General features: G+C 38.8%; 1 protein-coding gene across 1 annotated transcript in view; it reads left to right on the top strand.

Annotated features, from left to right (window-relative positions):
• Positions 1-243: 243 nt before the first annotated feature.
• KLHDC10 (kelch domain containing 10) overlaps positions 244-27,049 on the top strand; it is a 55,894-nt gene continuing 29,088 nt past the window's right edge. Inside the window, exons 1-2 of the mRNA XM_037165800.2 lie at positions 244-537; positions 23,956-24,042. Of these exons, the coding sequence (XP_037021695.1) occupies positions 366-537; positions 23,956-24,042 (259 nt within the window). The 5' untranslated portion in view covers positions 244-365. The remainder of the gene's footprint in view (positions 538-23,955; positions 24,043-27,049) is intronic.

Below are 27,049 nucleotides of genomic sequence, written 5' to 3'. Positions count from 1 at the left end.
GCGTGGCCTCCCTCGCTCGGCCTTCGATTGGCTCGCCTGCTCCTGCAGCAGGCGTCGCGACGCCGGCTGGCTAAGCTCGGAGGATGCGAGTGAGGAGTGGCTGCTTCTGCCTTACTCTACCCACCACTTTTTTTAAACCATAGCTATGGTTACCACGTCTCTCCCCGCCTCCCGCCACCTGCCAAGAAGGCAACTGGTTATTGGCTGCCTGTCACAAAGTCACCCAGTCATTGGTCGGCGGTGAAGACCGGGCGCTCCCCCTTCCCCTGTCTCCCGGGTCTCAAGAGGAGCCCAGGAAGGAGGCTCGGCTAGTGCGGCCGGGCCGGGGGCTGCCGGGACCGGGCTGCGGCAGTCGTTAGCGGGTCATGTCGGCCGCCCAGGGCTGGGACAGGAACCGCCGGAGGGGAGGAGGAGCCGCGGGAAGTAGTGGTGGCGGCGGAGGTAGCGGGGCCGGCGGGGGCAGTGGGGGCAGCGGGGGTCGGGGGACTGGCCAGCTGAACCGCTTCGTGCAACTCTCCGGACGGCCGCACCTGCCAGGTGAGTCGTGGGACGTGGTCCGGGGCTCCTGACAGCTTGCGGGCACGGCGGGAAGGTGACTGTTACCTTTTCTTTTCTCCCTGGCTTTCTTTTCCTTCAGAGGAGGAGAGGCAGGCCCCACATATCGCAAAGGGACTGGGGCTTTGAGAAAAGGAAAGGTGTCTTTTAGGTCAGGGAGGGAACAGGAACACAACGGAAAAGAAAGTATTTTTACTCTGCTGCAAGCTTTGTGCTGAGAGTTGTGTTTTCTGTTCAGAGGAGAGCCCCCTGTCTCACTGACATTCCCGAATGTTTCGCTTACTCGGTTCCTAGTCTCTTCCTTTTCCGCAGTTTGATCTTGTTAAGGAAAAAAAAAAAAAAAGACACTGGCGTCTAGCTGTGGAAATTATTTTTCAAAGGGTACTCATTTAAGGAGAGAAGAGGGAAGAGCATTCCAAAAAAGCGATTTTGTAAAAATCACCTCGAGTGTGTAATAGGCATTTTGAAACAAGAAAGGATTGGGGTGGGGGTTTGTTGGAAGGTGGGTGGGAAAACAGAACCAAGAGAATTAGGGAAAACAAGTCGAATTATTCATATTTTGCAATGTCCAGAGACAGAACGGGTACTGTGACTGCATTTGAAGGGGAGAAAACAAAAATCAAGAATATACTGACAAAATTATACTGTGTCTACTCTAAAAAAAAAGAAAGAAAGAAAAGCCGGTTAAGAATTGGAAAAAAATGTACCCCATGTGACTATTTTATGTTTCGGCCCACAGTTCCCTATCCTTCGAGTTGCCTTAAAAAACAAAGACAAATCAAATGGAAACGTATGTGCAGACAATCGTAAAGATATACATTTGTAAGTGAATATTCAGTGTAGTAAAGAAGGTAGGGAAGTAAATAATGCACAGAATGTCAATATTAGTTGGGAAAGCTTATTTTTACCATGAAGAGAACTACCAGGATGATGTGTTAATCATTCACCATGTTTTTTTTGTGAATAATGTTGAAGTTGATTTTATCAGTAATATATTTGTTTAGCTGATGAGTTTTGAGAACATGATGGTTTTTGAATTGTGTTTATTACTGTGCCTTGTACTTCTAAGTAGTCAAAAATTGTTATTTGATTCATCTGAAGATAACAAAGGGAATTTTGCACAATCAGTGAGACAATTTCTTATATTTGTGACAAGGTTACTGAAGTATGCTAGAAATGCACACGAATCCCTTTTATGCGCCATTGAAATTCACACTGAAGCAGTTTTAAGTAGTCAAATGTATAATATACCAGGAGTTGGTTTTGAGAGGATAGTATCAGACTGGATATTTTACAATTGGTAAATAGTAAGTGACCTGTAACATGAAAAAGAAAAAAGTCTTTTTTTCTTACCCCAAATTAATAGCAGAAACGTATATTTTGGTGTATGGACAGACTAGAAGAAAAATTTCTTACCAAAGGCTATCACCAGCTTGCCCTTTACTACTGCAATCTTTAGGTCTTGAATCTTAGATGACTTACACCTTGGGCTTCATAGAGGCATTTCCAGGCTCCAAGAACCAGGTTGGTGCATTTCCTCTCTGCCACCAGCTGATGGCAGTGGAAGCCATGATTTCTGATCTGGGGCCTTGGTGTGGAGCTATTATTTCTGCATTCCCTTAGCACACTAGGCCAAGAACAGCCATTTGTCCAGAGGTAAAGATAAACGTGTTAAAATGTGAGAATTCATGCTGTGGGGTCATCAACCTCTCCTTTCAGCTTTCTTCTCCTCATTCTTCCTTCCCCAAATAGGCAGCTTCTGTCTTTTCTTCATTCTCAGAATTGGGAACATCTGACATCTCAGTATATACTTTGAAATTCTTTCACACCAGTGCTTTATTTTCCTAAATGTTGCATTTGGGCTTCTCCTCTCTCTTTACTGAAAGGTTTTATCTTGAGACGTTGAAAAAGATTTTAGGTGATGGGGAGAGAGAAATGTCTAGGCTGGTTTTATGGCTGACCCTGGAGGTAATACATACATACATGAATACATATTTAAGTTTTTGTAGTTTACATTCTCTTTCCTTTGAACTCTAATGCCATTTTCCATTTTTTCATCTTTTTCTACCAAGGTTTCCAGATACTGGGTACCCATATCCCTTTCCTGCTTTTTATACACCTACCTTCTTCTATCCAGCCCGCAGGGAAACAAAACAGCCTGGTCTTCCTGGAGCATTCTCTCTCTTTCCATGCAGTTATGGAAATTCAAAACTTGGGTATCCTCCTTCGCATTTTCTTTTCTCTTGCATTTCAGGTGTAACCGGTCACCGAGCCCTATTCATTTTATTTCTGTCCCAACTCCAGTCCGTGCTGCCATCATCTGTCACATGCGTCTCCTACAGTAGCTTCCTAGGCAGTCTTCCTGTTTCTGCTCTTGCCTGCAATTCATATAGCATGCTGACCTTTTGCAAGCACAGGTTTGTTCTCATCTGAGTTAATAATCCTTTGCTAGCTTTCCACTGCTTAGGATAAGACAAAAATTCTTAATATGGCCTACCACGCACCACATGGTTTGTAGTTAGTGCTCTAGTTAAGCCTGTGTCATATGGTCTTGTCCTTTGATCTTTTCCCACCTCCTTGGACATATCATGCTCCCTTCTGCCTCAGGACCATTGCACATGCCATCCCAATATCCAGGAACCCTCTTCCTCATAATTCCGCTCTCTTGTTTTTAAAGTTTTCATCTGTTGGATCTCAGCTTGGTCACATTGTATTTTTCAGAGGAGCCTTCTCTGACCTTCCGATTTGTTCTCTTTTCTCTATACACACTCGTAACACTGTGTGGCTGTCCTGGGCATACTTACCATTTGTGTGTGAGTCCTTGTTATACATGAATTGGTATTCTTTATACACACACACACACACACACACACACACACAAAACTACTTATATTCATGTACATATATTCTTAAATTCTAAATTAATACATTGTCATTATGTGTAAGCAGGTAGTTTCTTGTGAATTTGATTTGGTTAGTGCTGTTCATTCTCCTCATAGGCCCCGCTGACCCTGGACAAATGGATAAAATCAAGTTCTTAAACATAAAAGCAGTGGACTAGACCCTCCATGGTGACAGCACGAATGATTTTTTGTGAAACTTTGTTTGAACAGCTTCTTGCCTTTTTGCTGCCTCCTAAAATACAGTACTGACTGTTTGTCCCATAGGCCAAGAAATTCATAGCTTCGAGGTCCTGGACTTTTACGAACTCATAATCTCCACTCAAACCATAAAGAATAGAGAACAGTGCTTTTTGTGGAGAAGGTATGCAGAGGTAGGGCCAGGGGCAAGACGATCAGGGGGATAATGGAATCCAAGTTAAGGCTGTGATTAACTCTGGGTTTTATTAAATACCATGTAAGAGTATTAGCTGGGAAAACAAAACATTGTTGCTAATGTAGAAACTGGAAAACTGACAGAAAAAGAGGGAAATACTTATAACAGTTGGTAAAGCTGGGTAAAAATAATACCGAAATCTGAAAGTTTAAAAATGTTATACATGTTCATGATATAAAATCCAAATGGTACAAAACAGCATATGATAAAAAGCAAGTTTTCCTTCTACCTTTGACCTCTGCTAATTGACTTCCTTCCCTAGAAGCAACCGATGATACATTTTTTTTGTGTATCCTTTTCAGAAAGATGCAGGGTAGTGGATGAGAGGGAGGTACCATTTCTTTGTTTGGCTGGTCACTTAAAATGTTTCTAGTCGTGCTAATGCAAATGGTGATCAGCATATATCCCTGTGCATCTATAACTTTGCACATTGAGTGATACATTCCGAGAAGTACAATTGCAGGTCAGAGGATATGTACTATTTACATTTTGATAGATATCGTCAAATTGCCCTCCACAGAGGTTGTACCAGTTTATGTCCCACTATTGGTGTTGGAGTGCTGGCTGCCCATACCCCGATAACAGAGTGGGTTATCAAACTTAAAAATACTCAGTGTAGTAGGTATATTTTCCCACCTTTTCAGGAGGTATAAGAAGCATATTTGTTTCCTTTATTTATAGCATCTGATTGTTTTTTATTCATGTGGTTACATATTTTTTGTTCATTTTTCTATTGGTATGTTTGATACTGTTCATAGGAACTCTGTTTTTAGGAAATTGGTGTTCTGTCTTTGATATATGTTGCAGATACTTTTCACAGTTTGGCATTTGGCTGTTGACTTTGTTTAATAGTATATGTTTGTAGCAGGAGGGAAAATGTTATAGTTGTAATTCTCAGTCCTTTTTGGATTTTCGTGTCATAGAAAAGTCTTCCCAATTTCAACATTATTTCTGACTAAAATGAAAATGAAAATTCTTGTTTTTTTCTAGGTATTTTTATTAACTTGATTTTTAAGTTAAATACACGGATCCATACAAAATATAACTGTGTCCAGTACCGAGGTGTAGGAATCCCACTTTACTTTTCTTCCAGGTGGCTGTCCAGTTATCACTGCACTGAAACGTTGTCTATCGGTATATTTAGTTCTTAAATCTAATTTTGGGTTCTATTGGACTTTCACTCTGTTTCATTGATTTCTTATCCAATGAGTTTGTTATTCGATCATAGTCCTCTCCCATGCTACTTCCCAGTGTTTTCCTGAATATTCTTATTTTTCTTTTTCTCTAAGGATTTTGTTTCATATATTTTTAGAGAGAGCTGAAGGGAGGGAGAGAAAGAGGGAGAGAAACATGAAACGGCTGCCTCTTGCGTCCCCAACCAGGAACCCAGCCAACAACCCAGGCAGTTTCCATCACTGGGAATCGAACCAGTGACCCTTTGGTTCACAGGCCGTTGCTCAATCTGCTGAGCCACACCAACCAGGGCTCTTGCTTGTTTATTTTTCCATAAAACTTAAAATCTGCTTATCAAGCTACCCTTCCCCATCCTGTTGGTACTTTCACTGATACTGGATTGTATTGCATCTACTCGAGGTTCAATCTTCTGTTCAAGGACAGGGTACATATTCATTTCTTGTTCAAGTTTTTTTCTGCATCCCTCAGTACCATTGACACTTTTTTTTCATAATGCACCTCTCACACTTATCATTCTGTTTATTCCTCAGTATTTTCTCTTTTTTGTTGCTCTTTGTAAGTTGGGTTCCTACTTCTGTTATAACTTTTATCTTGAATATGGGAATGGTATTGATTTCTGTTAATTTTATACATAGCCACCTTTGGAATTCTAATACTCTATAAATAGTCATAAAAAAGAGTTGTTTTTCTAGGGTTTTGCGGTTACATATAAGGTAACCAAATAAAGATCATTTTAGCTTTTTCTTTCCAGTTTTTATACTTATTTTCTTTGATCGAGTTGATTTGTGTAGTACTTTCCAAAATATTAGAAGGTAGTAGCGGGTCTCTGTCTTATTCCTGAGCTCAGAGGCATGTCGTCAGTGCTTTCCTGTTAAGGTTCGACCTGACTTTAGATCGAAGTGCACATAGTTTATCACGTGCAAGTAGTCAGCCGCTGACATTTAATTAAGATTTTTAAACATGAAAGTAAATTGTGTCAAATGCCCCTCAGCCTCTGTGGGAATTATGTCATTTTCCCTTTGATTACTATTGTGGTGAAATGTAGTGACTGATCTGCCGTGGAGACCATCCATGCATTCCTTAGTCCACTCACTCTGTCATTGTGTATTATTTTAAATACGTGGCTGGGTTCTGTTTACTAAACTTCATTTGGAAATTTTGCATCATTCCTCATAAGCTAAATTGCTTTGCAATTTTCTGTGTTTTATCTTTGTTGAATTATGCCACTTTCATAAAAGTAACTTTGTCTACATTTTTCCCCCCCTTTCTTTCCCTCTCTGGTTAAATGGCATTGAAATTAAAAGATTGGTTGAATTGCCCATAAAATCATTTGGACCTTGAGTACTTGGGGGAGATAATAGCTCTTTAGCAATTATCTCTACTTCCATGATAATTTAACTGCTTACAACTTATATCTTTTGAGGTAAGCTTTGATAATTTATATTATCCTAGAAAATAACACGTTATCCAAGTTTTCAAAATTATTTGTGTGAAGTTGAGCAAGATATTCTTTGCAGGGTGGCCAACCTCGGGCTGCATGCAGTCCAGAACGGCTATGAATACGGCCCAACACAAAATCGTAAATCTGCCTTTCCATGCTGTGAGCGCTCTCGCAAACCCGGTGAACGTCCCTAAACGCGCCAGACGGTCTGTAAGAAGTGTGGCATCGCCTCCGCGCCCCCCCCTTCCCCCACCAAAGTAACACAGTACTAGGAGGGTAAGGACCCTCCGTAGGCGCAGGGGAAGCGGCCTTACTACAAGAAGCCGGGTGGCCATGGTGGGCAGGCTAAGCTGATTTTCTGGAAAAAGGCTAAAACTACAAAGAAGATTTTGCCGAGGCTTGAGTGTGTTGAGCCCAGCTGCAGAGCTAAGAGAGCGCTGGCTGTGAAGAGATGCGTGCATTCGGAACTGGGAGGAGATGAGAAGAGAAGGGGCCAAGTGCTCCAGTTCTAAGCTTCATTTTTTGCTTTATTATGTGACAATAAAATCATGAGGATATGTTCACTTCAAAAAAAAAAAAAAGCCGTAAATTTACTTCAGATCTTTTTTTTTGCTCATCAGTTTTCGTTAGTGTTTTTGTGTTTACTGTGTGGCCAAAGACCGCTCCTCTTCTTCCAGTGTGGCCCAGACAGGCCACGAGGTTGCACAGCCCTGTATGGTTTAAAAGATTTCCTGTGTCTCTGACTACACTGTCACTTTATACTCATTGTCACTTATTCTGTACAAATGAGGTCTTGCCCCCTTTTCTTGTTTAGAACCAGCTCTTGGATTTTAAAAATTAGTTTTATTTTTTTTTGTATTAATTTTTTTCTTTCATGTTTTTAAATCCTTCCCTTAGTTTTTTTAGGTTTCTTTTGTGGTTGTTTTCTATTAAAAAAAAATCCTCACCTGAGAATGTGTTTACTGATTTGAGAGAGAAAGAGGGAGAGAGAGAGAGGGAGAGGGAGACGTTGATTGGTTGCCTCCCATTTATACCCTGACTGGGGATTGAACCCACAACCTAGGTGTGTGCCCTGACTGGGAATTGAAATTGCAATCTTTTGATGTGAGAGACAATGCTCCAACAACTGAATCACCTGGCCAGGGCTGTTATTTTATCCTCTTATGTTGGATACTTAATATTCTTTTCATTTTTTCTGTGTTTAAATTAATAAGACTTCAGCCCTGGCTGGTGTGGCTCAGTGGGTTGAATGCCAGCCTGTGAACCACAAAGTTACCGGTTCAATTCCTGGTCAGGGCACTGGCCTGGTTGCAGGCCGGGCACTCAGTTGGGGGTGTGCGAGAGGCAACTGGTCTGATGATTCTCTTTCTCCCTCCCTTCTCCTCTCTCTAAAAAATAAAATATTAAAGAAAATTTCTTTTGTACGTTGCTTTAGTTGTGTCCTCTAGGTTGCAGCTATTTAGTGTAGTTATTTTATAAATAGCTTGCAGTTCCATTTTTTATCTATTTTTTTCTAGCACAAGAGAGGTTAATCCTTTTAAACTTTTTCTTAACATTTCCATTTATGTTTTAATAGCTTTATTGAGACATAATTCATATACCATACAATTTACCATTTAAAGTGTATAATTCAATGTTTTTTAGTATATCCAGACATGTATCATTATAACCACAGTCAATTTGAAAACATTGTCATCACCTCAAGAAGAAACCCCATGTCCTTCAGCTGTCACTGTCATCCCCTGCTCCCAGCCCTTCCCCCAAGCCCTAAGCAGCCACTAGTCTACCTTCTGTTGCTCTAGATTTCCCTATGACGAACCTTCTCATATCAATGGAATCATGTGTTATGTGGTCTTTTGCGACTGCCTTTTTTTACTTTGTATAATGTTTTCAAAGTTCATCTGTGTTGAAGCACAGGTAGCAGTATTCCATTCATTTTCTTGGCTAAATAATACTCCATTGTATGGATGTGCCATATTTTATTTATCCATTTATCCATCGATGGCCATTTAGATTGTTTCCACTTTTGGGCTAATGTAAATAACGGTGATATAAATGTTTGTGTACAGATTTCTGTGTGGGCATATATTTTTATTTCTCTTAGGTATATACACCCACGAGTAGAATTGTTCAGTCATATGGTAATTCTATGCTCTATCTTTAATCAGTTGAGGAACTGCTAAACTATTTTCCCGAACAGCTGGAATTTTACATCCCTACCAGCATTGTATGAGGGTTCTAGTTTCTCCACATTGTTGTCAGCATTTGCTGTTATCTGACTTTTTGATTTTTAACCATCCTGGTTAAAAATGGTGGCTATGAAGTGGCATCTTATTATAGTTCTTTTCTTTTTTAAAAGATTTTATTTATTCTTTTGTAAAGAGAGGGGAAGGGAGGGAGAAAGAGAAGGAGAGAAGCACTGATCAGCTGCCTCTTGCATGGCCCGCACCTGGAGACCTGGCCTGCAACCCAGGCATATGCCCTGACGGGAATTGAACCAGAGATCTTTTGCTTTGCTGGTCCTTTCTCAATCCACTGAATCACACCAGCCAGGGCTTACTGTAATTTTTGATTTGCATTTACCTGATGACTAATAGTATTGATCAACTTTACTTTTCTTTCTTGCTTCCTTCCCCCGCCCCCAGCTTTTTTGAGATATAATTGACATTGAGCATCTTTTCTTGTGCTTGTTGACTAATTCTGTGTCTTCTTTGGAGAAATGTGTATTAGATCCTTTGCCTAATTTTTAATTGGATTGTCTTTGTATTATTGAACTGTAAGTGCTCTTTATATATTCTGGATATAAGTCCCCTATCAGATCTCAGTGGTACCCAACCTTTTTGGTACCAGGGACCAGTAGATGGGTAAGGGAGCAGGAGGCCAAGCTCAGATGAGCTTTGCTTGAGCCCTGGGGGTTGGATAACACTGAGACATATGATTTATGAATGTATTTTCTATTCTGTGGTAGTTTTTCTGAGTTCTTAGTTATATGTCCCTTGAAGCACAAAAGTTTTCATTTTTGATGGAGTCTAGTTTATCTATTTTTGTTGTTCTTGTTCTTGCTTTTGGTGTCAGATCTAAGAATCCTTTGCCAAATCTAAAGTCATGAAGACCTAAGCATTTTTTTATAGTTTTATACTTTACTTTTACTCTTTATGTCTGTGATTCATTTGAGTTAGTTTTTATGTTTGGCATGAGGTAAGGGTTACCTCAACCTGCTGTCCTATTGCCCCAACCCCATTTGTCGAAAATACTATTCTTTCCTCATTAAATAGTCTTGGCATTCTTGTAAAAAATCAATTGACCATAAACATATAGGTTTATTTCTGGACTCTCAATTTTATTGTTTTTTATGTCTATCCATGTATCAGTACTGTACTGCCTCAGTTACCATTGTGTTGTAGCAAGTTTTGAAATCAGAAAATGTGAGTCCTTCTGCTTTATTCTTTTTTTTAAAGATTTTATTTATTTATTTTTAGACAGAGGGGAAGAGAGGTATAAAGAGAAACATCAATGTGTGGTTCTCTCTCATGCACCCCCTATGGAGACTGGCCTGCAATCCAAGCATGTGTCCTGATTGAGAACCAATCAGCCACCCTGTGGTTCGCAGTCCCTTGCTCATTCAACTGAGCCACGCCAGCCAGGGCTACTTTATTCTTTTTCAGGGCTGTTTCTGCTCTCCCGGCTCGCTTGCAGTTTCATTTAAATTTGAGAATCTGCTTGTTGATTTGGAGAACTCAGGTGGGATTCAGTTTGAGGAGAGTAATAATGTTCAGTCTTCTAGTCCCTGAACATGGGATGTTTTTCCAGTTATTTAGAACTTCTTGAATCCTTTCAATAATGTTTTATGGTTTTCCGAGTTCATCTCCATCTAGCTTCTCTTTCTTAGTCCTGTTGTCCCTTACTGTGTTGTCAGCTGTTTGTCTTCCTTTGTATTACCTGCAGTGAAGATTTTAGTGTTTTGTTGGGTTTATTTTTTCCTTTTAGTTCTTCTCTCTTCTCTGGATGGTTTTTAATCTCCATCTATACTTGATCTTTCTTTATTTTGACACATCTTTTACCCTTTTCTGGCATTGGGTCTGTTTTGCTTTTTATGTATCTGGCCTCTCATACGTAGTTTTTGCCAACTCTTCCTTGTCTCCCGGGCCTTAATGTGTCAGAGTTCTCAATTCTTGATCCTATGACTCTGCCCTTCTTTTTTAAGCTATTTTAAGTATTCTCTTCCAGATCCATGGTTTCCATTTTTCACCCACATGCAAATAAGTAAGGCCACCTTGTGACTTATGCCCAGATCTCTCTTGAGAGCCATATACTTGTCTTCTTCATTGTCTCCATTAACATGCCTTATATCTCTCAGGTTCAGCAAGTCTAAAACTGACTTTGTGACCTTTCTTTATTCTAAAAATGAATGGGCACTCTTAGCAGTTGTGAGCAGGGGGTGTCACCTGCTCTTTTTAAAGCTTTCTTGAGCTGCAGAATGAAAAATGGATCATGGGCAATGGCAGAAGTGAAGTATAAAGGCCATTTAGACCACTGTGGTAGTCTCCTAAAGAGATGATGATGGCTTGGACTAGGGTACAGTGGTGTAGGTGGTGAGAAGTGACTTACTATGAGATATATTTTGAAAGTAGCATTACCAGAATTTACTGTGGGGAATGAGGGAGAGGAATCAGTATGGCTCCTAAATTTTTGTCCTAAGCAACTGGATGAAGGATGGTGTAATTAAGCAAGATGGAGTAGACTGGGAGAAGGAAGAGTTTGGGGGTCAGTCAGCAGTTCTGTTTTGACTACATTAAGTTTGAGATGCCTATTTGACCTCCAAGTAGAGGGTATTGGTCAGGCAACCTTTAGTGTAAATCAAACTCGAAAGAGAGGTGGAAGCTGGAGATAGAAGTTTTGGAATTATGAGCATATGAATGGTACTGGAAGCCAATGGACTAGATGAGGTCACCCAGGAAGGTTACATGAAAGTAAGGGCAGGAGACTATAACTCTTACAGGTGAGAAGGAAAGGACAAGCAAGTCAGTAAAATAGAAGGAAAACCAGAACTGCTTGGTTTCACAGAGGCAGGCCAAGAGAAGAAAATGTTTCGCGAAGGAGGGAGATCTTGTCCAATGTGCCTGAGACTTGAGTAAGGTGAGGTTGCAAAAGTGATGGACTCTGGACTACTGTTACAATACTGCAGGTATAGCTTATCGTCGCGCGTATAGTGGGCTTCTGTGGGCTGGCCTAGGGAGCTATTAACTCTTTATAACGTGGGAAAATCAAACCACAAACTGACATAAATTTAGAATTTGAAATACAGCCTAGTTTTTAATTTTTAAGGTTCTCTTTGTTTATTCTCCCAAAACCATGTTTGAGGCCATTCTTTGGTGTTTTTGAACCCCCAGAGCTTAGACTGTTACCAGTATCTATATGGGCAAGCTTATAAAACACATAACAGTTATGCTCACTTAAATATGTAAATTTGAATTATTTTATTGAGCTCATTCTTTCCTACCCCTCATATTTTTTAAATTAATTTTTAAACTGAAAATTACTACATAAACATTGTAATATCAGATAATATAAGGGAGACAAAAATTTTTCTTATACCCCAGATTCCTGGTTCTGTATTCTTACCCCCAAAGTTTAGAGTCCCTCTGTTAGAGTTTCTGGTGTGTCTTTTAAGAAATAGAATGTGAATATACATGCATGTAGGTATATGTTATCTTTAATTTAATTAATTTATTTTTTAAAGATTTTATTTGTTTAGTTTTAGAGAGAGGGGAAGGGAGGGAGAAAGAGAGGGAGAGAAACGCCAGTGTGTGGTTGCCTCTCACATGACCCCCCCACTGGGGACCTGGCCTGCAACCCAGGAATGTATCCTGACTGGGAATTGAACTATTGACTCTTTGGTTTGTAGCCTGTGCTCATTCCACTGAGCTACACCAGTCAGGGCTGTTATCTTTAATTTTAAATGAATTAGACCACAACATAGAGTATTCATTCTACAAAGGCCTTTTTCTTTTCTTTTACTAAAAATACATTTGGGGATTGGTCTATATTAGCACAGTTAGATTGATCTGATTTTTCTTCATGGCTGACAGTCTTGTATGGATGCACAATAATTTATTTTTAAGATTTTATTTATTGTTAGAGAGAGGGGAAGGGAGGGAGAAAGAGAGGGGGAGAAACGTAGATGTGAGACACAAACGTTGATCGGTCACCTCTCATAAGAGCCCTGACCTGGGACCAAATCCACAAACCAGGCCTGTACCCTGACCAGGAATCGAACTGGTGACCTTTCACTTTGCAGGATGATGCCCAACCAACTGAGCCACCCAGTCAGTACATGGATATTCAATAATTTACCAGCTACACAAATGATAGTTATTTACATAGATTATTTCCAGTCTTCTGTTTAAAAACATTGCTGCAATGCATAGTGATGAAGATTGCCAACTTACTCTTTTTAAAAAAAAAGATTTTATTATTTATTCTTAGAGGTGAAGGAAAGGAGAAAGAGAGGGAGAGAAACACTGATATGTGAGATAAACATTAATTGGTTGCCCCCAAGTAGGGACCTGTTCCACAACCCAGGCATGTGTCCTGACTGGGAATTGAACCTGTGACCTTTCAGTTTGTGGGATGATGCCCAACCCACTGAGCCACACCAGTCAGGGCCTGCCAACTTACTCTTTAACATTTGTGTTTTTGAAGTTTTCTTCAAGGTACAAAACTCAAAAATTCACACTTTATCCTTTTATTTTACTCACCTTTCCCAACCATCTAGTCTTTTGAGTCCTTGTGTCCTATCCCAATTAACAATATTCCTAGCCAGGCACTTTTTAAACCTGTAGTCATAACCTGTTGAGAAGTAGGTACTGTTATTGTCCCTTTTTCATAGAGAAGGAAGCTAAGACTGAGAGGGGAGACCTTGTCCAAGGCCACGGAGCTAGCAAGAGGCAGAGCCCGAATGTGGACGTGGCCAGTGTGGTTCTGAAGTCCGTGTGCCTTACCACTGTGCTGTGCTCTCCTCTGGGGCCCAGCTTTCCCGGTTCTTTCTGTGATTCCTGTGACTCAGGCCTTCACTGCCCTAAACTGGACTGTGCTAACAATGTTTTCGTCATTCTCAGTGTTCATTTCCTATTCCCAGTCTTCCTTTTCCTATGTGCTGAAACAGGATTAATCTTCCTAAAGCACAAATAAGATTATTGCTTCCCAGCTCAAAAGCGGCTTCCTGTTGCATTTAGAGTCCAGCCTGATCTTATGCACTTCCCTTTTATATTTGTGTTTTTAGAGTTTTTGCTCCAAGCTTTATTTAAGATGGGATCATTGAATTGTCTCTAAGACTAGATAGTGAAATTAGAAGTATGATGACTAGCAAAAAAAATGAGATGGTCACTGGAGTTAAATGGTGGGTTTTTTTTTTAGTTATTTCCCTTTTTACCCTTAGTAGCTCCTGCCATATGGTTTCAACAAACTGTCAACTCAGTTAATTTAAATCAGATGTGTAATTGATTAAATGCTAACCACAAACATCTTGGTGTCATATAAACAGATTCCTTAAAACATGCACAAACCTGATGGAGGAATATGAAGTTTCTAACACGCACTCTGGACTGGGTACTTGAGAAAGAGGTCATATATTTAGCTTTAAATTCATGTGTATATACAAAACAAAATATTGAGAAAACCTTTCAGGAAGAGAAATAACTTCTTAAAGCTATTTTTTTCTGCTCAATTATAATTTGAAGTTTGAAACTGAACTCTGCATTTATAGAAAAAATACTTCAGTACAATTGTTCTTGTAAAATGTTATCTTTGACATTTTTATTTTTGAATAAACAACAGCTGTTTTTTCTGAATATAATGCTTCCTGCAGGTGTCTTACTAGACACCATGTCTACGTTGGCAGTCAGTATTCGGATCTGGCATTTTTTAGTTTCGTATTTAAGATATTCTTATTGATTCTCTGTTACATTAACAGAGTCATTGTCAACATTTTAGAATATCTTGTTCTTAAATATTAGACTTTTTGAAACAGTTTTTAAAATGTCAGGCATCAAAAATTTGCTATTTAGTGATGATCTTGTTGCCTTTTGCCAGATTTAGTCCAACACAAGCTTTTATTGTCTTTGGTCAAGTTCAGGTATTTCCTTGGATGATACCGTATTTGCCAGCAGACAGTGGTGACCTGAGAGAAGTGAGTTTGTGAAGAACCATTGTGTTTTCACCTTCAAATTGATTACTGTTCTCGTTTTATCAAGGAACAGAATGAATAGTAAAAGGAATAAATGACATTTCTGGGTTTACCATTAGAATCTGTGGCTGTCCTTCTGCCTTAGTCCCTTAGTTTGGGGAAATAGGGAGGGCTCCGTGTCTCCCTGGAGCTGCCCGTCTTTGGTGTTCCTCAGAGGAGGGAGGTCACAGAATTTCAGCTCATCAGGTGTTGTCAAAGTGTATTGATGAAAAACCTGCTTTTCCTATTCAGTGTTCTATGTCTGCATTCCCTCAGTACCTAGTCTTTTTTTTCTCTTTCTCTCAAGGAAGTTTTTGAGGAGAGAGGTTATTCCCTGGACACTCATGTGAAAGTGCAAGAAATCCAGAAGGAAGAAAAGACCAAATAATGTAGACTGATTCTTGAGTGGATTATTACTATCAATTTTTATTTCAGTATAATTAGGATACAAAATTTACTTGTTAGGAAACTGATTGGGTTATGTTTTACGGTTGCAAGATGGTTTCTATTACTTACTTTTTTAAAATACAAAGTTTTTCTGGAGATAAAAAGGAAGGAGGCAATACTGAATTAAGAAAAACATCTTTTGACAATAGTTTACATTTCAAGACAAGCACATTGACACAGTTACACAGAGAGTACTAATGTGGGCAGTCTTTTTCAAAATCTTAAACACAAGCCCTGGCTGGTGTAGCTCAGTGGATTGAGCACGGGATCGTGAAGCAAAGGGTTGTTGGTTTGATTCCCAGTCAGGACACAGGCCTGGGTTGCAGGCCAGGTCCCCAGTAGGGGACATATGAGAGGCAACCACACACTGATGTTTCTCTCCCACTCTTTCTCCTTCCCTTCCCCTCTCTCTAAAAATAAAGAAAGAAATAAAAATAAAATAAAACCTATTATAAAAAAAAACTTAAACACAGGGCCTATAAGCAGTAAAAAAGAGGCCTTACAATGAACTTTATATCCTTTCTTCCCTTGCTTCTGGAACTCCTTAAATCATAAAATGTGAAAATGGAAAAGACCTTGGAAGTCACACTTCTACTCAGTGTGGGAATCCTTTCCATAAAAGCTCTAATCTTTTTGTTTTTCAACCTTTATTTTGAAGAGGTCTACGTATTTCACTCTCATAGATTCATGGGCTGCCTATTGGTAAGAGAACTGTCAGATTATTTGTTGTCTCTGATTATTACAAGGAGTTGCCATGCATTCAACTGCAACTTCTGCGAGTTTCTCCCAGCTTTGTCTGCTGGGAGAGTGGGGAATAAATCTGTTCCTTCTCGCATTTAACTACTCTACGAAAACAGTCTAGGTCTAAACTATTATTATTATTTTTAACCTGGGACCCATGAATTCATGAGTCTGTGGCAGGTCTTCAGGGGATTATGTCGTATGTGAAAGTGTATTTGTGCATTTTTCTGGGGAGAGAGCCAGTCATTTTTATTAGCTCGTTGGAACCTGATTCCCCACCAAAGTTCATATGCCGTACCTACTGGGATGGACCTGTACTCTGCTTTTTGTTTTGTTTTTATTGTTTTAATTATTATTGTTTTTAATAAGCCTGTCCTGAGCCGGCTAGTCTAGTGCCTCTGGAACCAACCCACTAGGTAAGCCTGAGATTCTCGGGACATTCCCGATTTCATTGGGAATTGTAGACTTTTCAGAGCTTTAGAGACCATCTGGTATCCATATAGTTTATGGCTTATTTATAGTTAATGAGTCTGTTAAAAAATTAAAATAGTCCAAAGGGTGGGGTTCTACTTAAAAATTTATTTTGAAGTCTTGGCAGCCATCACGAACACTAAGAATGTGATGATGCTGGTTTAAAATTGAGTGGTCCCAGGATTTTCGTTTGTTAGATTCAGATTTAATATTTGAATCTATTGCAGGTATATGAATTCTAGTACTTTTTGATTAATTTTTAATCTGTAAAATTTTTAGCCTACTTGACAAAGAACAGCTTAAGGTTTGGAGCTACTTCTCAATGGGCTGCGACTACTTCACTTTTATAGAAGGAAAGAAGTTTATGATAGGCCAGCTCTTTGCTACAAGTGTCACAGGAGTAACATCAGAAGAGACAAGAGCCCCGGCTGGTGTAGCTCAGTGGATTGAGCGCGGGCCTGTGAACCAAAGGGTTGCCAGTTCGATTGCCAGTCAGGGCACATGCCTGGGTTGCAGGCCAGGTCCCCAGTAGGGGGCAACCACACATTGATTGATGTTTCTCTCCCACTCTTCCTCCTTCCCTTCCCCTCTCTCCAAAAATAAATAAAATGTAAAAAAGAGAATAGACAAGAGACTAAGGTGAAAGAAAATGGGAAAATGAAATATGGCAGTGGGCATGAACAAGTTTTACTGAACAACAGAAATGGCAAGCAAAAAAAAAAAAGGGCAAGAACCAGCAATTTTCATTTATTTATTCCTCTCAGTGTCAAAATTATTTGAGTTGGCTTATAAACAGAGATCTATATGAAAATAGAATGCTTAGAAAAACGAATGCAGGGTGTTGTTAAAAACAGAAGATATAACATATCTGATGTCTGGGGCTCGAAGAGCCGCTTTTCTCTCAATATTGTAACTCCCTGAAGATGTGTCTCCTGTGTGTGTGTTAGGGAAGTACCGAAGTGGTCAGTCAGCAGCCCGCAGCTGTGCACAGCCTCGCCAAAAGGCCCTTAAAAGAATCAGAGTCCGTGTTCACATGGCGGCTCCGTTGTTTTTAACTGTTTTTTGACTCCTAAAAACCCAAGGGATGGAAAGTAATAGTTATTCCATTAGTTACAATAATTTTTAACTCTAGTTTTTATTCTTAATAAAGTGGCAAAATGATGGTGTATTGGGGTAAGACTAGAATCTTGGGAAAGGCGAGCCACTTCTTTGTGGGGCCGGGAGAGTGTATCTTTGGTTGAGGATCAGTATGTTTGTATTTATTCATTCGACAAGTATGTAACAGGTGCCTCTACTGGATACAGCTTTTCAGGTGCCACCTTGAACTGTGACCAGGAGCATTATTGCAGAGAGGTTAACAATAATTTGGGTCCAGACCACGTGTTTGAATGCCAGATTTTTCACTTCGTTAAGTGACCTCTGGCAAATTACTTAACCTCTCTGTGTCTTAGTTTCCTGATCTGTAGATTGGGGATCATCCTAGCTTGTACTTCGCAGAGTGGTGGTGAGGATTGCATGAGCTCCGCCATGAGCACTGTTGTTAAGGAACGCAGTTCTCGTACACTCACATGATGCCATGACTACCATGAAGGCACCGTATAGCGCTATAACTCATCTCTTAGCTCGTATTGATTTATACTGCATTTTAGAAAGGATTTGAGACAGAACTGAGGCCTCCTCAGTTCTGGGAATGTGCTAGACCCAAAGCAGTACAACAGAACTAAGATGTGGGTTCAGATCTTCTTGTTTTGAAAGGCAAAGTCAGAAATTTAAAAATGGGTATAGTCATGCCTTGGTATTCATTGGCTTCAGAACTCATCAAACCCTCAACTCATCACATTTTGACAAAAAAAAAATGTCAGCACCTGGTGCTTGCTCAGGGCTCATGGCACTTGCTAGAGCTTATATGAGTCCGAACACTGCCCCACAAGAGAAAATGCTTCATCGTTTAGTACCCATCGGTGTCTGCACTTGTCACGAGTTCCAGAACAAATTAACAAGCACTGAGGTGCGTACCAGGAACAGGTGTTCAGTAAATGTTATTTCTTTTATGCTAAAAAAAAAAAAAGGCATTTACTTAACAAGTGGGTCACTGTTAGCCCAAAGTGTGCCATTTTGCAAACATTTTTAAAATGCTTCTTTTAGGTAGGGGTAATTCTCTAGGTGCTCTGAGGAGTAGCGTGCAGACTGGATTTTATCGCCCACCCCCGCATAGCTACTTGACATGGAGCCCTTATGCAGTAAACAGTCTATACAACTATGCAGGGATTCTAAATCCAGTATTAATTTGCTTCTCTTTTGAAATTTTTTACAGATACTAAATTGTATAAAGTGTTAGGACTGTACCACATGGCATAGCCACCTAAATCAGAATCCTTAGATCATGTTCTCTATTAATAGTTCTCATTATTAAAAAATATTATTTAGCCCTGGCTGGTGTGGTTCAGTGGATTGAAGGCTGGCCTGTGAACTGAAGGGTCACCGGTTCGATTCCCAGTCAGGGCACATGCCTGTGTTGCAGGCCAGGTCACCAGTAGAGGGTGTGTGAGAAGCAACTGCACATTGATATTTCTCTTTCTCTTTCTTCCTCCCTTCCCCTATCTCTAAAAATGTAAATAAGTAAAATATTAAAAAAATAAAATATTTATTGTTTCAGATATATAATTTTAAATGCAGTCTACCTTATGTCAGTGTAAATTTTTTCTACATTTTGGTTTTTATATAAGGTTTTATATGTTTTACTTTGAGATATTATAGATTCACATGCAATTGTAAGGAATTATACAGAGCCCTGGCTGGTTTGGCTCAGTGGATTGAGTGCTGGCCTGAGAACCAAAGGGTCCCTGGTTCGATTCCCAGTCAGGGCACATGCCTTGGGTTGCTGGCCAGGCCCCCAGTTGGGGGTGTGTGAGAAGCAACCACACATTGATGTTTCTCTCCTCTTCTCCTCTCTCTAAAAATCAATCAATAAATAAAATCTTTAAATAATAATACAGAGAGATCTATATAATCTTCATCCAATATCCTGGAATAACATCTTGTTACTATTGTACAATAAATACAACCAGCAAATCAACTTTGATACCATCCACTGACCTTACTCAAAATTCAGTAGGTTCATAAGCATTCACTTGGGTGTTTATATTGAGTTCCAAAAAATTTTATCATATGCATAGATTTGTGTGTTTAAGATATAAGATATAGAACAGATCCATCACAAAGCTCCCTCATGTTACCTCTTTATAGCTATAGCCACCTCCCCTGGGAAGCCCTGGCAACCACTCATCTGTTCTCCATCTCAATAATTTTGTCATTTCAAGAATGTTATATACATTGAATTATATAATATGTAACATTTGATATTGACTTCATTCATTCAGCGTAATTCCCTTGAGAACCATCCAAGTTGTTGCACACGTAGTAACAACGGTATTCATTGATACCCTGTGGTAATGCCATGGTACAGATGTGCCACGGTTGGTTTAACCGTTCATCCCTTGGAGAGTTGTTTCCAAATCTGGCTGTTATGAACGAAGCTTCTATGAACATTTGTGTACAATTTTTTCTTTGAGCCTAAATTTCTTTTTTCCCTAGTTTGCTTGGTGTTGAATTTTATCAAATGCTTTTTCTGCATTAATTGGGATTATCATATGTTTCTTTTCCCTATTCTGTTAAAGTGGTGAATTATACTGATTTTTTAATGTTAAATTAGCCTTATGTCCTTGGGATAATTTAACTTGGCCATGATGTATTCTCCTTTTTAATATATCTTTGATTTGATTTGGTAGTATTTTGTTTAGAATTTTTATGCATATGTCTGTCTATAAAGGATGTTGTCCTAAAATTATTAGTCTTCTAATAATTACCAGTCTTCTTTAATGTGAGTGTCCCCCCTTCTGCCCGGAAGTTAATATCCACCCAGAGCTCTGTCCCATCTCTCATCAAAAGTCTCTCATCCAAGACTTTATAACTCATTGTTTTTCCTGGCAGAGTGACACCTTTATACCTCTATTCTGTAATGCTTGACCCAAACAGGTTGGAGAAGTTGACCTGCTTCGTAGTTTCTTGCTACCTCCTACCTTCTTGCCGTGAATTCGGTAAATTATTTTCGTTCTTCTTGCTGTTTTGCACCTCAGGGCTAAGTTTATTCCAAGGGCTGCTCTGACCATTTGCAATAGCCCTGTAGTCTGGGCATGTAGGATTATGGTTTCCTCTTCTAACCTGGCTCTATCATCTTTCAGTGATTCCTCATAGTTTTAGTCCTAAGGACATTTCTTTTTTTTATATTATGGATTTTTTTTAAATGGCATTTTGTTCTTTGCAGGGCTTTGGGGAAAGGAGAGCTTGCTCAGCCAGCCATCTTGATTCAGTCAACGATTACATTTATAATGACATAAATTTAATAAAAAGGAGAAAAGATTCAAACATGTAGCAAAAATGAAATACTGATGAAAGGATTGAAGAAATTATGTTTCTTTCTTTTGAAGAGTAGATGCAATCGTAAATGAAGATTGGCAGTTTAAATACATAAAAACTAAAACTTCAATAAACAAAACTTCAGACCAGGAATATATGTACATGAAGTGGTAAAGGCATATGTTCGTGATGTTGCTGGTTTCTCTTTTTTTCTGCTCTTTGGGAGAAGAAAGAAAACGTGGGTTCTGAAGGCGGTGTCTCCCTTGTGTACACAAGCTCCATTGCATCCGCATTAACCGGTGCCTGGGACAGGCTCAGCGCTGGCTGAGGGGAAGCAGGCCGAGGGTGTCAGGCGGAGCTCCGGGAGAGCATCAGAACGGGTTTGGGGTTGCAGCTTTGGTTCGGTGATTTTCAGTGTTACTCTAAACTTGTTTTGTGTTTTTCCAGTGTACAATAATAGGTCATAGGATTTTTGGACAATATAAAAGAAGTAATAACCCTCAACCCCAGTCATACCACTGCTAAGACTTTGGTATATTTCTTATAGTATTTTTAAATCATAGCTTTAAAGCGAAATTAGAGTAATATTGTATTGTTTTTCTTCCAGTCCAAAAGTAAGCCCTATTCAAGGAGAGAATTTTGAAAATAAAGACCAGCACTAAGGAGAAAAAACAAAAACAGAAATCACTCATAATAACCACCCAAATATAACCACAATTAAATTAGATATATATCCTTCCTGTATTTTTTTATGAATATATATGGGCACTTCTTTTGCTTTTCATGTGGTGTCATAATCTAGTACTATTTTGTACCTTGCTATTTTTCTTTTGCAGTATATTGTGAATGTTTTCATATGTTAGTAAATATTCTTGTATATACTCTTCAGTGTTACATAGAATATGAACACATTTAAATTAAGTATGTTCATTTAGCATACTTAACCATCTCCCTCCCACTGGACATTAAAAGTGTTTCTGATTTTTTGCCATCATAAAAAATACCATAATGAGTATCTTTGTCCTGCATTTCCCACGCGTCTATGATTGTCTCTTTAGGAATAAGTTCCTAGAAGTGGATTAGCTGGGTAAAAGGGTAGGTACATTTTAATGCTTTTGGTACATAAAAATGTCAAACTTTAAGCTAATCACTTGTTATATTCTGTCTTGTATTGGTATATAATTGTTTTATATGTCTGTCTTGTCTCCCTAATTAGAATATAAGCTTCTTGAGGGCAAGGGAAGTTTCCCATACGTCCTGCGTATCCTTTGACTGTGTGGTTCACGATGCCGGACTCACGAGTGATCAACAAATACTGTGTTGATTTGAAGCTGTGGTTTTATGGCCTTTTGAATGTGATAAACTTGTAAATTGAAAAATATATGTATTTTGGGGATAAGATAGGCCTACTAATTTTCTGTTTTTCTAAGAAAGAATATTAAAAAATGAAATTTCCTACCTTCATTTCCTAAACCTTCATCTCATAAAATAAAGAATGTTTAATAACAAAAAGTTTCTAATCTCTGAAAAAAGGACAGGCTTTTAAATGGAACGTTTTAGCTTTAAAAGAAAAACTCGCTGCCTTATCATAGTTTTCTCATTTTGTGTTAGACTGGTGAATCTTCACCTTAGCCAATTTGTGGTCTGTAGACCAACATTTGGGAACTACTGATTTATAATTTTAAAAAAATTACTGATTTTTCGAGAGAGAGAAGAAGGGAAACAGAAAGACAAACGCCAGTTTGTTGCTCCATGGTTGTTTCTTGAATGTGCCCTGACTGGAGATGAAGCCGTAATTTTGGCAGGTCAGGATGCTGCTCTAACTACCTGAGCTCCCAGCTAGGGTCTGGAACCTACTGATTTAAAACACTTAAAGGATTAAAAAATAAACCCTTTTGCAAAATAAATCATTCTTCCCTTTGCCCACAAGTCTGTCGTCTTCACAATATTAAGTGCACATGTGCAGGTGATGCCATTTTAATTACACAGTGTTACAAGTACTACAGGAATCAAATCCAGACTTTGCTGATGAACTTCGAAATGTATTTCCAATTGCCAACACCAAAAACTAAATTGGAGGCAGGTTAAGTGTGATGTGGAGAGAAGGCAGGTTTTAGAGTCACAGGGCTTGGGCCCGAATCCCGACTCTGGCATTGTCACGTATTTCCCTTTGCTTTCTTACTTATTTTACATAAAATAAATCTTCCTCAAAGAGTTTTTATAGTTCCAGCTGTAGCAATTATTCACTGTAATGAAATGATTTGTTTAGACATCTGCCTTCCTCATGGGGAGTCCTAGCTTGCTTTCCGCTCTAGAGCCTGGCCCAGGGCTCAAGGCGGAGCAGGCCAATCGAATGGCTGCAGAGTGGATGGGCACATGATTGCTGTGAGGGTCAAATGAGGCGATGGTGAAAGCTTGTCATGAACTTTAAACTCTGTACAAATGTGGATTGTTTTTACTCCTAATAAGAGCTGTCTTTGGGAGCTATCAAAACTTTGGGAAGGAACAGAGTTACCCATTTCACATAATGTCTCACATTTCTATTTTTTAAGAAAACAAGTTTTTATTGGGTTAATTTGGAGCTAATTTGCTCCCTGTGAAGGCAGATGAACTCCCCAACTCCTGTCCAATGGAAGTACCAAGAGATTACTTCATATTTAAAGAACAGTGCCCATTGTGTTACCCTCTTAACCGTGTGACTTACAGAAGTATACCAAACCTGAAAGAGCAGGAAACTATATCATGCCAAATTCATTTTAATCAGAGCTTTTTTTTTTTTTTTACATTCAGGGACTTAAATATCTTAGATTCTGTTTGTAAAGCTCGTGGTGAATTTTTGCCACAAGATGGCATTGGTGATTGTTGAATGCATGTTGAATTGACCCAGAATTCCAAAAAATGGTGCATATAATTATATTTTTAGGGGGATGAGTTGAAAACTTTCATCACTGCTATTATATTAATTTTGTTTTGGCTACTAAAACAGGGTTAAATGCTACTTTACATCACTTCTTTCTGTATTCAAGTATTGTTTTGTTTCCTGTTTTTCTGTCTTTATAACTACAGTAACTATGTATTATTTGCTCTGTGTTGTATGTGTCTGACTTATTGCTGATAATTGTGGTAACAGGTAAGAAGAAAATACGATGGGACCCAGTTAGGAGGCGCTTCATTCAGTCCTGTCCCATCATAAGGATCCCTAACAGGTTTTTGAGAGGTGGGTGACAACTAGAAGAGATCTGTGCTTCGTTTGGGTTAAAGGGAACTTTGAATGAATTTTCTCAGCTTGAAACTCTGTTTTTTAAAAATTGTCTAAACACCTGAAATTGGAGTAAGAAAAGTCTACAACTTAACTTTAAGACCACGTTTCATATTGACTACTGTTGAAATTGTAATCGTAAGTTTTAGGGAGTTAGAATCACTTCACATGCATTTGAGAGTAGAAGTAAATCATCTCACTGATATCACTATTACTCCACTGTAACCATATTAAAAAGAACTTTCAGTAATTTACTAAATATCGGTGTAGGAAAGAGTTTCCTAAATATGATTCTAAGGAAGAGATAAAGATTAATTTATGTGGCTGTATAAAATTAAAATCCTTTTATTTAAAAAAACATAAATAAGATATAAAGTGGGAGTATTTGTAACAAATGATTAATTTTATGAATATATAAAAAGCTCTTATAAATTAATGGTTTAAAAGCAAATGCCCACTAGAAAAATAGGTGAAACAATATGAATAGGTAAGATAATATCTATCAGTTTATAAAAAGAAACTTCAATAAATATGAATAAATATTTATTTTCCCTATTGTTATAAACATGATTATTAAAATAATAGATTCACCAAGACCAAAAATAAGTATTCCCAGTGTGGCGAGGTTATGGGAAAATGAAGCTCATATGTGGAAGGACGTGTAAATTTAACAGCCTTTTTGGATCAAATTTGTCATTGTGTATCAAAATTCTTAAAAATCTTTACATCCTTTGACCTTGCAATTCTTACTTTTAGAAATGTTACATTCCTTCTAGTTTCAAATTTTTCCCCAAAAATACTCCTTAGTCAAAAAAGAAAATCCCAGAAGAGAGTTACACTATTTCTAGATTTACAAATTGTCAGACAAGCAAACTTAATGTAATGTAGACTTTACTAAATGATTTTGACTGAAGAGATTATTTTTTTTAAAAACCTAGAAAAAATCTTGTAGCTGCTATAGGTGTTTTCATATCTAGTACCTAACTTATTTTTAGCAGCCAAACTTCAGAACATGAAAAGAGTAAAATCTGTCTTAAATGGGTCAAGATAAGATACTTAGGATGGTATGCTGCCTTTTAGCATCAATAAGTTATTTTATTGGTACAAATGAAGGTATAATTTTAGTGTAATGTGACAGAAGGACTATTGGGCACACACGTGGCCAAGCAGGCACATTTAAGTCTGTAACTTCTTTTTCAGTTCTTCAATTTATAAATTAGAATGTTAATTTGTTGATTTACAATGAGAAAGCTAACTTGGACTAAATTTAAGTATAATTAAGAAAATTGTTTAATTAGGATATACTATTTAATGTAATACCAATTTTGTACAAATATAAACATAAAAAACAAGAGAAATGGTGAAATAATGTTATACCTGATGGTAGGGTTTTATGTTCTTTTGTGTATTCTTTGTTTTTCAATTTTTTAATTGTGGAAAAAGAGATTAGCACAGGTAAGTGTTATACCTTTGATTCTTCTGCAAGCCCCGAATGGCCCCAGACAGGGGCTGAGGAGGGTGGTCTCGGTGCTGGGGGGAGTGGGGCGGGAGCAGACTCAGGAGCGGCAACATCAAGGTCCCCAGTGACGGCCTCGGCATCAGTGGCCTGTCTTAGTTCATACCTTCTTTGACCTGCTTGTGGTGTTTGATGCTGTTGACCCCCTGCACCTTCTTAGAGTTTTCTCATCCTTTGGGTTACTTCACTGTATAATCCTGGATGTTTTCTTCCTACTTCTTTGATTGTTCATTCTGTTTTCTTCACTAGCTTCTTTCTTCCTGCCCACTAAAGGTGGGTATTGCTTCTGTGTTCTGTCCTCTCCATCATCTCCTTTGGTTATCTCATCAGCTTCCACAGACTTAACTATCTTCGTTCGTTCGTTCGTTCGTTTGCTCATTCTTTCATTCTTTCAGTATTTCTTGATTGCCTGTTCAGTAACAGGCACTGTGCTAGCTCAGTGATCTAGATAATGAAGAATCAGGGAAAGAAAGAGTTGTAGAATACCTTCGGTGTAATTCTTTGTGATAAGTGTCCTGATGAGGTAGCATGGTATGGGAACATACAGAAGAGGTACCCGGCTCAGCTCGTGGGAGGATGGAGGGAGAGGAGTGGTCATTAGGATGATTTTTCAGAAGAGATGTACTTAAAGACCAAGTGGGTGTTGGCTTGGGAGGGTAGGAACATCCCAAAACCATGGGACCAGCTAGCTGGAGTAATGGCAATGGGCAAAACAGCTTGGCCTTTCAGAGAACCGTAAAGTTCAGCTCAGTGGGAAAGTGTGTGGAGAGAAGCTAGAGAGAGCCCACATCAAGTTGGGTACCACCCAAGGGGAGTTTTGAGGACCTGCTTGTTTTTTTATTTAGTGAAGAGGTTTATTTGAAAGTCCAATTACAAGGTCATTTTAGTATCAAGGTAAGAAATGATGGCAGCTACAAATACAGCAGTTATAATAGGAACAGAGAATAGGGAATTGATTTGAAGTCTAAGGAAGTGGAGTTAGGTAAGACTTTACTAACTGAAGAAGAGGAGGGAAAAGGCAAGAAAGCTCGCAGCTCTCTGTGTGGGTCATTGTGCTCATTACCAGGTGGTATGTAACTAACTGAATGGAGGAGCAGACTGAGGGGAAAGATGGCAATTCAGTTTTATCCCCTGAAACCAATAATAGTGTATCTCTGAACACTCTCACTAAGAGTTATTTCCTGGGAAACCTCCTTTGAAGACATTTTTTTGTTCTCATGGCACCCTGTGTACCCGCCTGTATCATACACTTATCACACTGAATTATAGTTGTTCATTTACTCGTATATGCCTGCTGTAGACTGTAAGCTCTGTAAGGGCAGGGACAGTGCCTTTGAGTGGAATTGAATTATTTATAAGGCTACTGTCAGGGAATAGGGTGGGCCTCAACATTTAGTACGTTCTCAACTTCTCTCTGGTGGTGGTGACAGCAAAATGATGAGCTGCTGA

The sequence above is a fragment of the Artibeus jamaicensis genome, unplaced genomic scaffold (assembly GCF_021234435.1).
Source record: "Artibeus jamaicensis isolate MK-2021 breed Jamaican fruit bat unplaced genomic scaffold, CSHL_Jam_final scaffold_3307, whole genome shotgun sequence".
In the NCBI taxonomy this organism is placed as follows: domain Eukaryota; kingdom Metazoa; phylum Chordata; class Mammalia; order Chiroptera; family Phyllostomidae; genus Artibeus; species Artibeus jamaicensis.
This window is presented reverse-complemented; position numbering and strand designations above follow the sequence as displayed.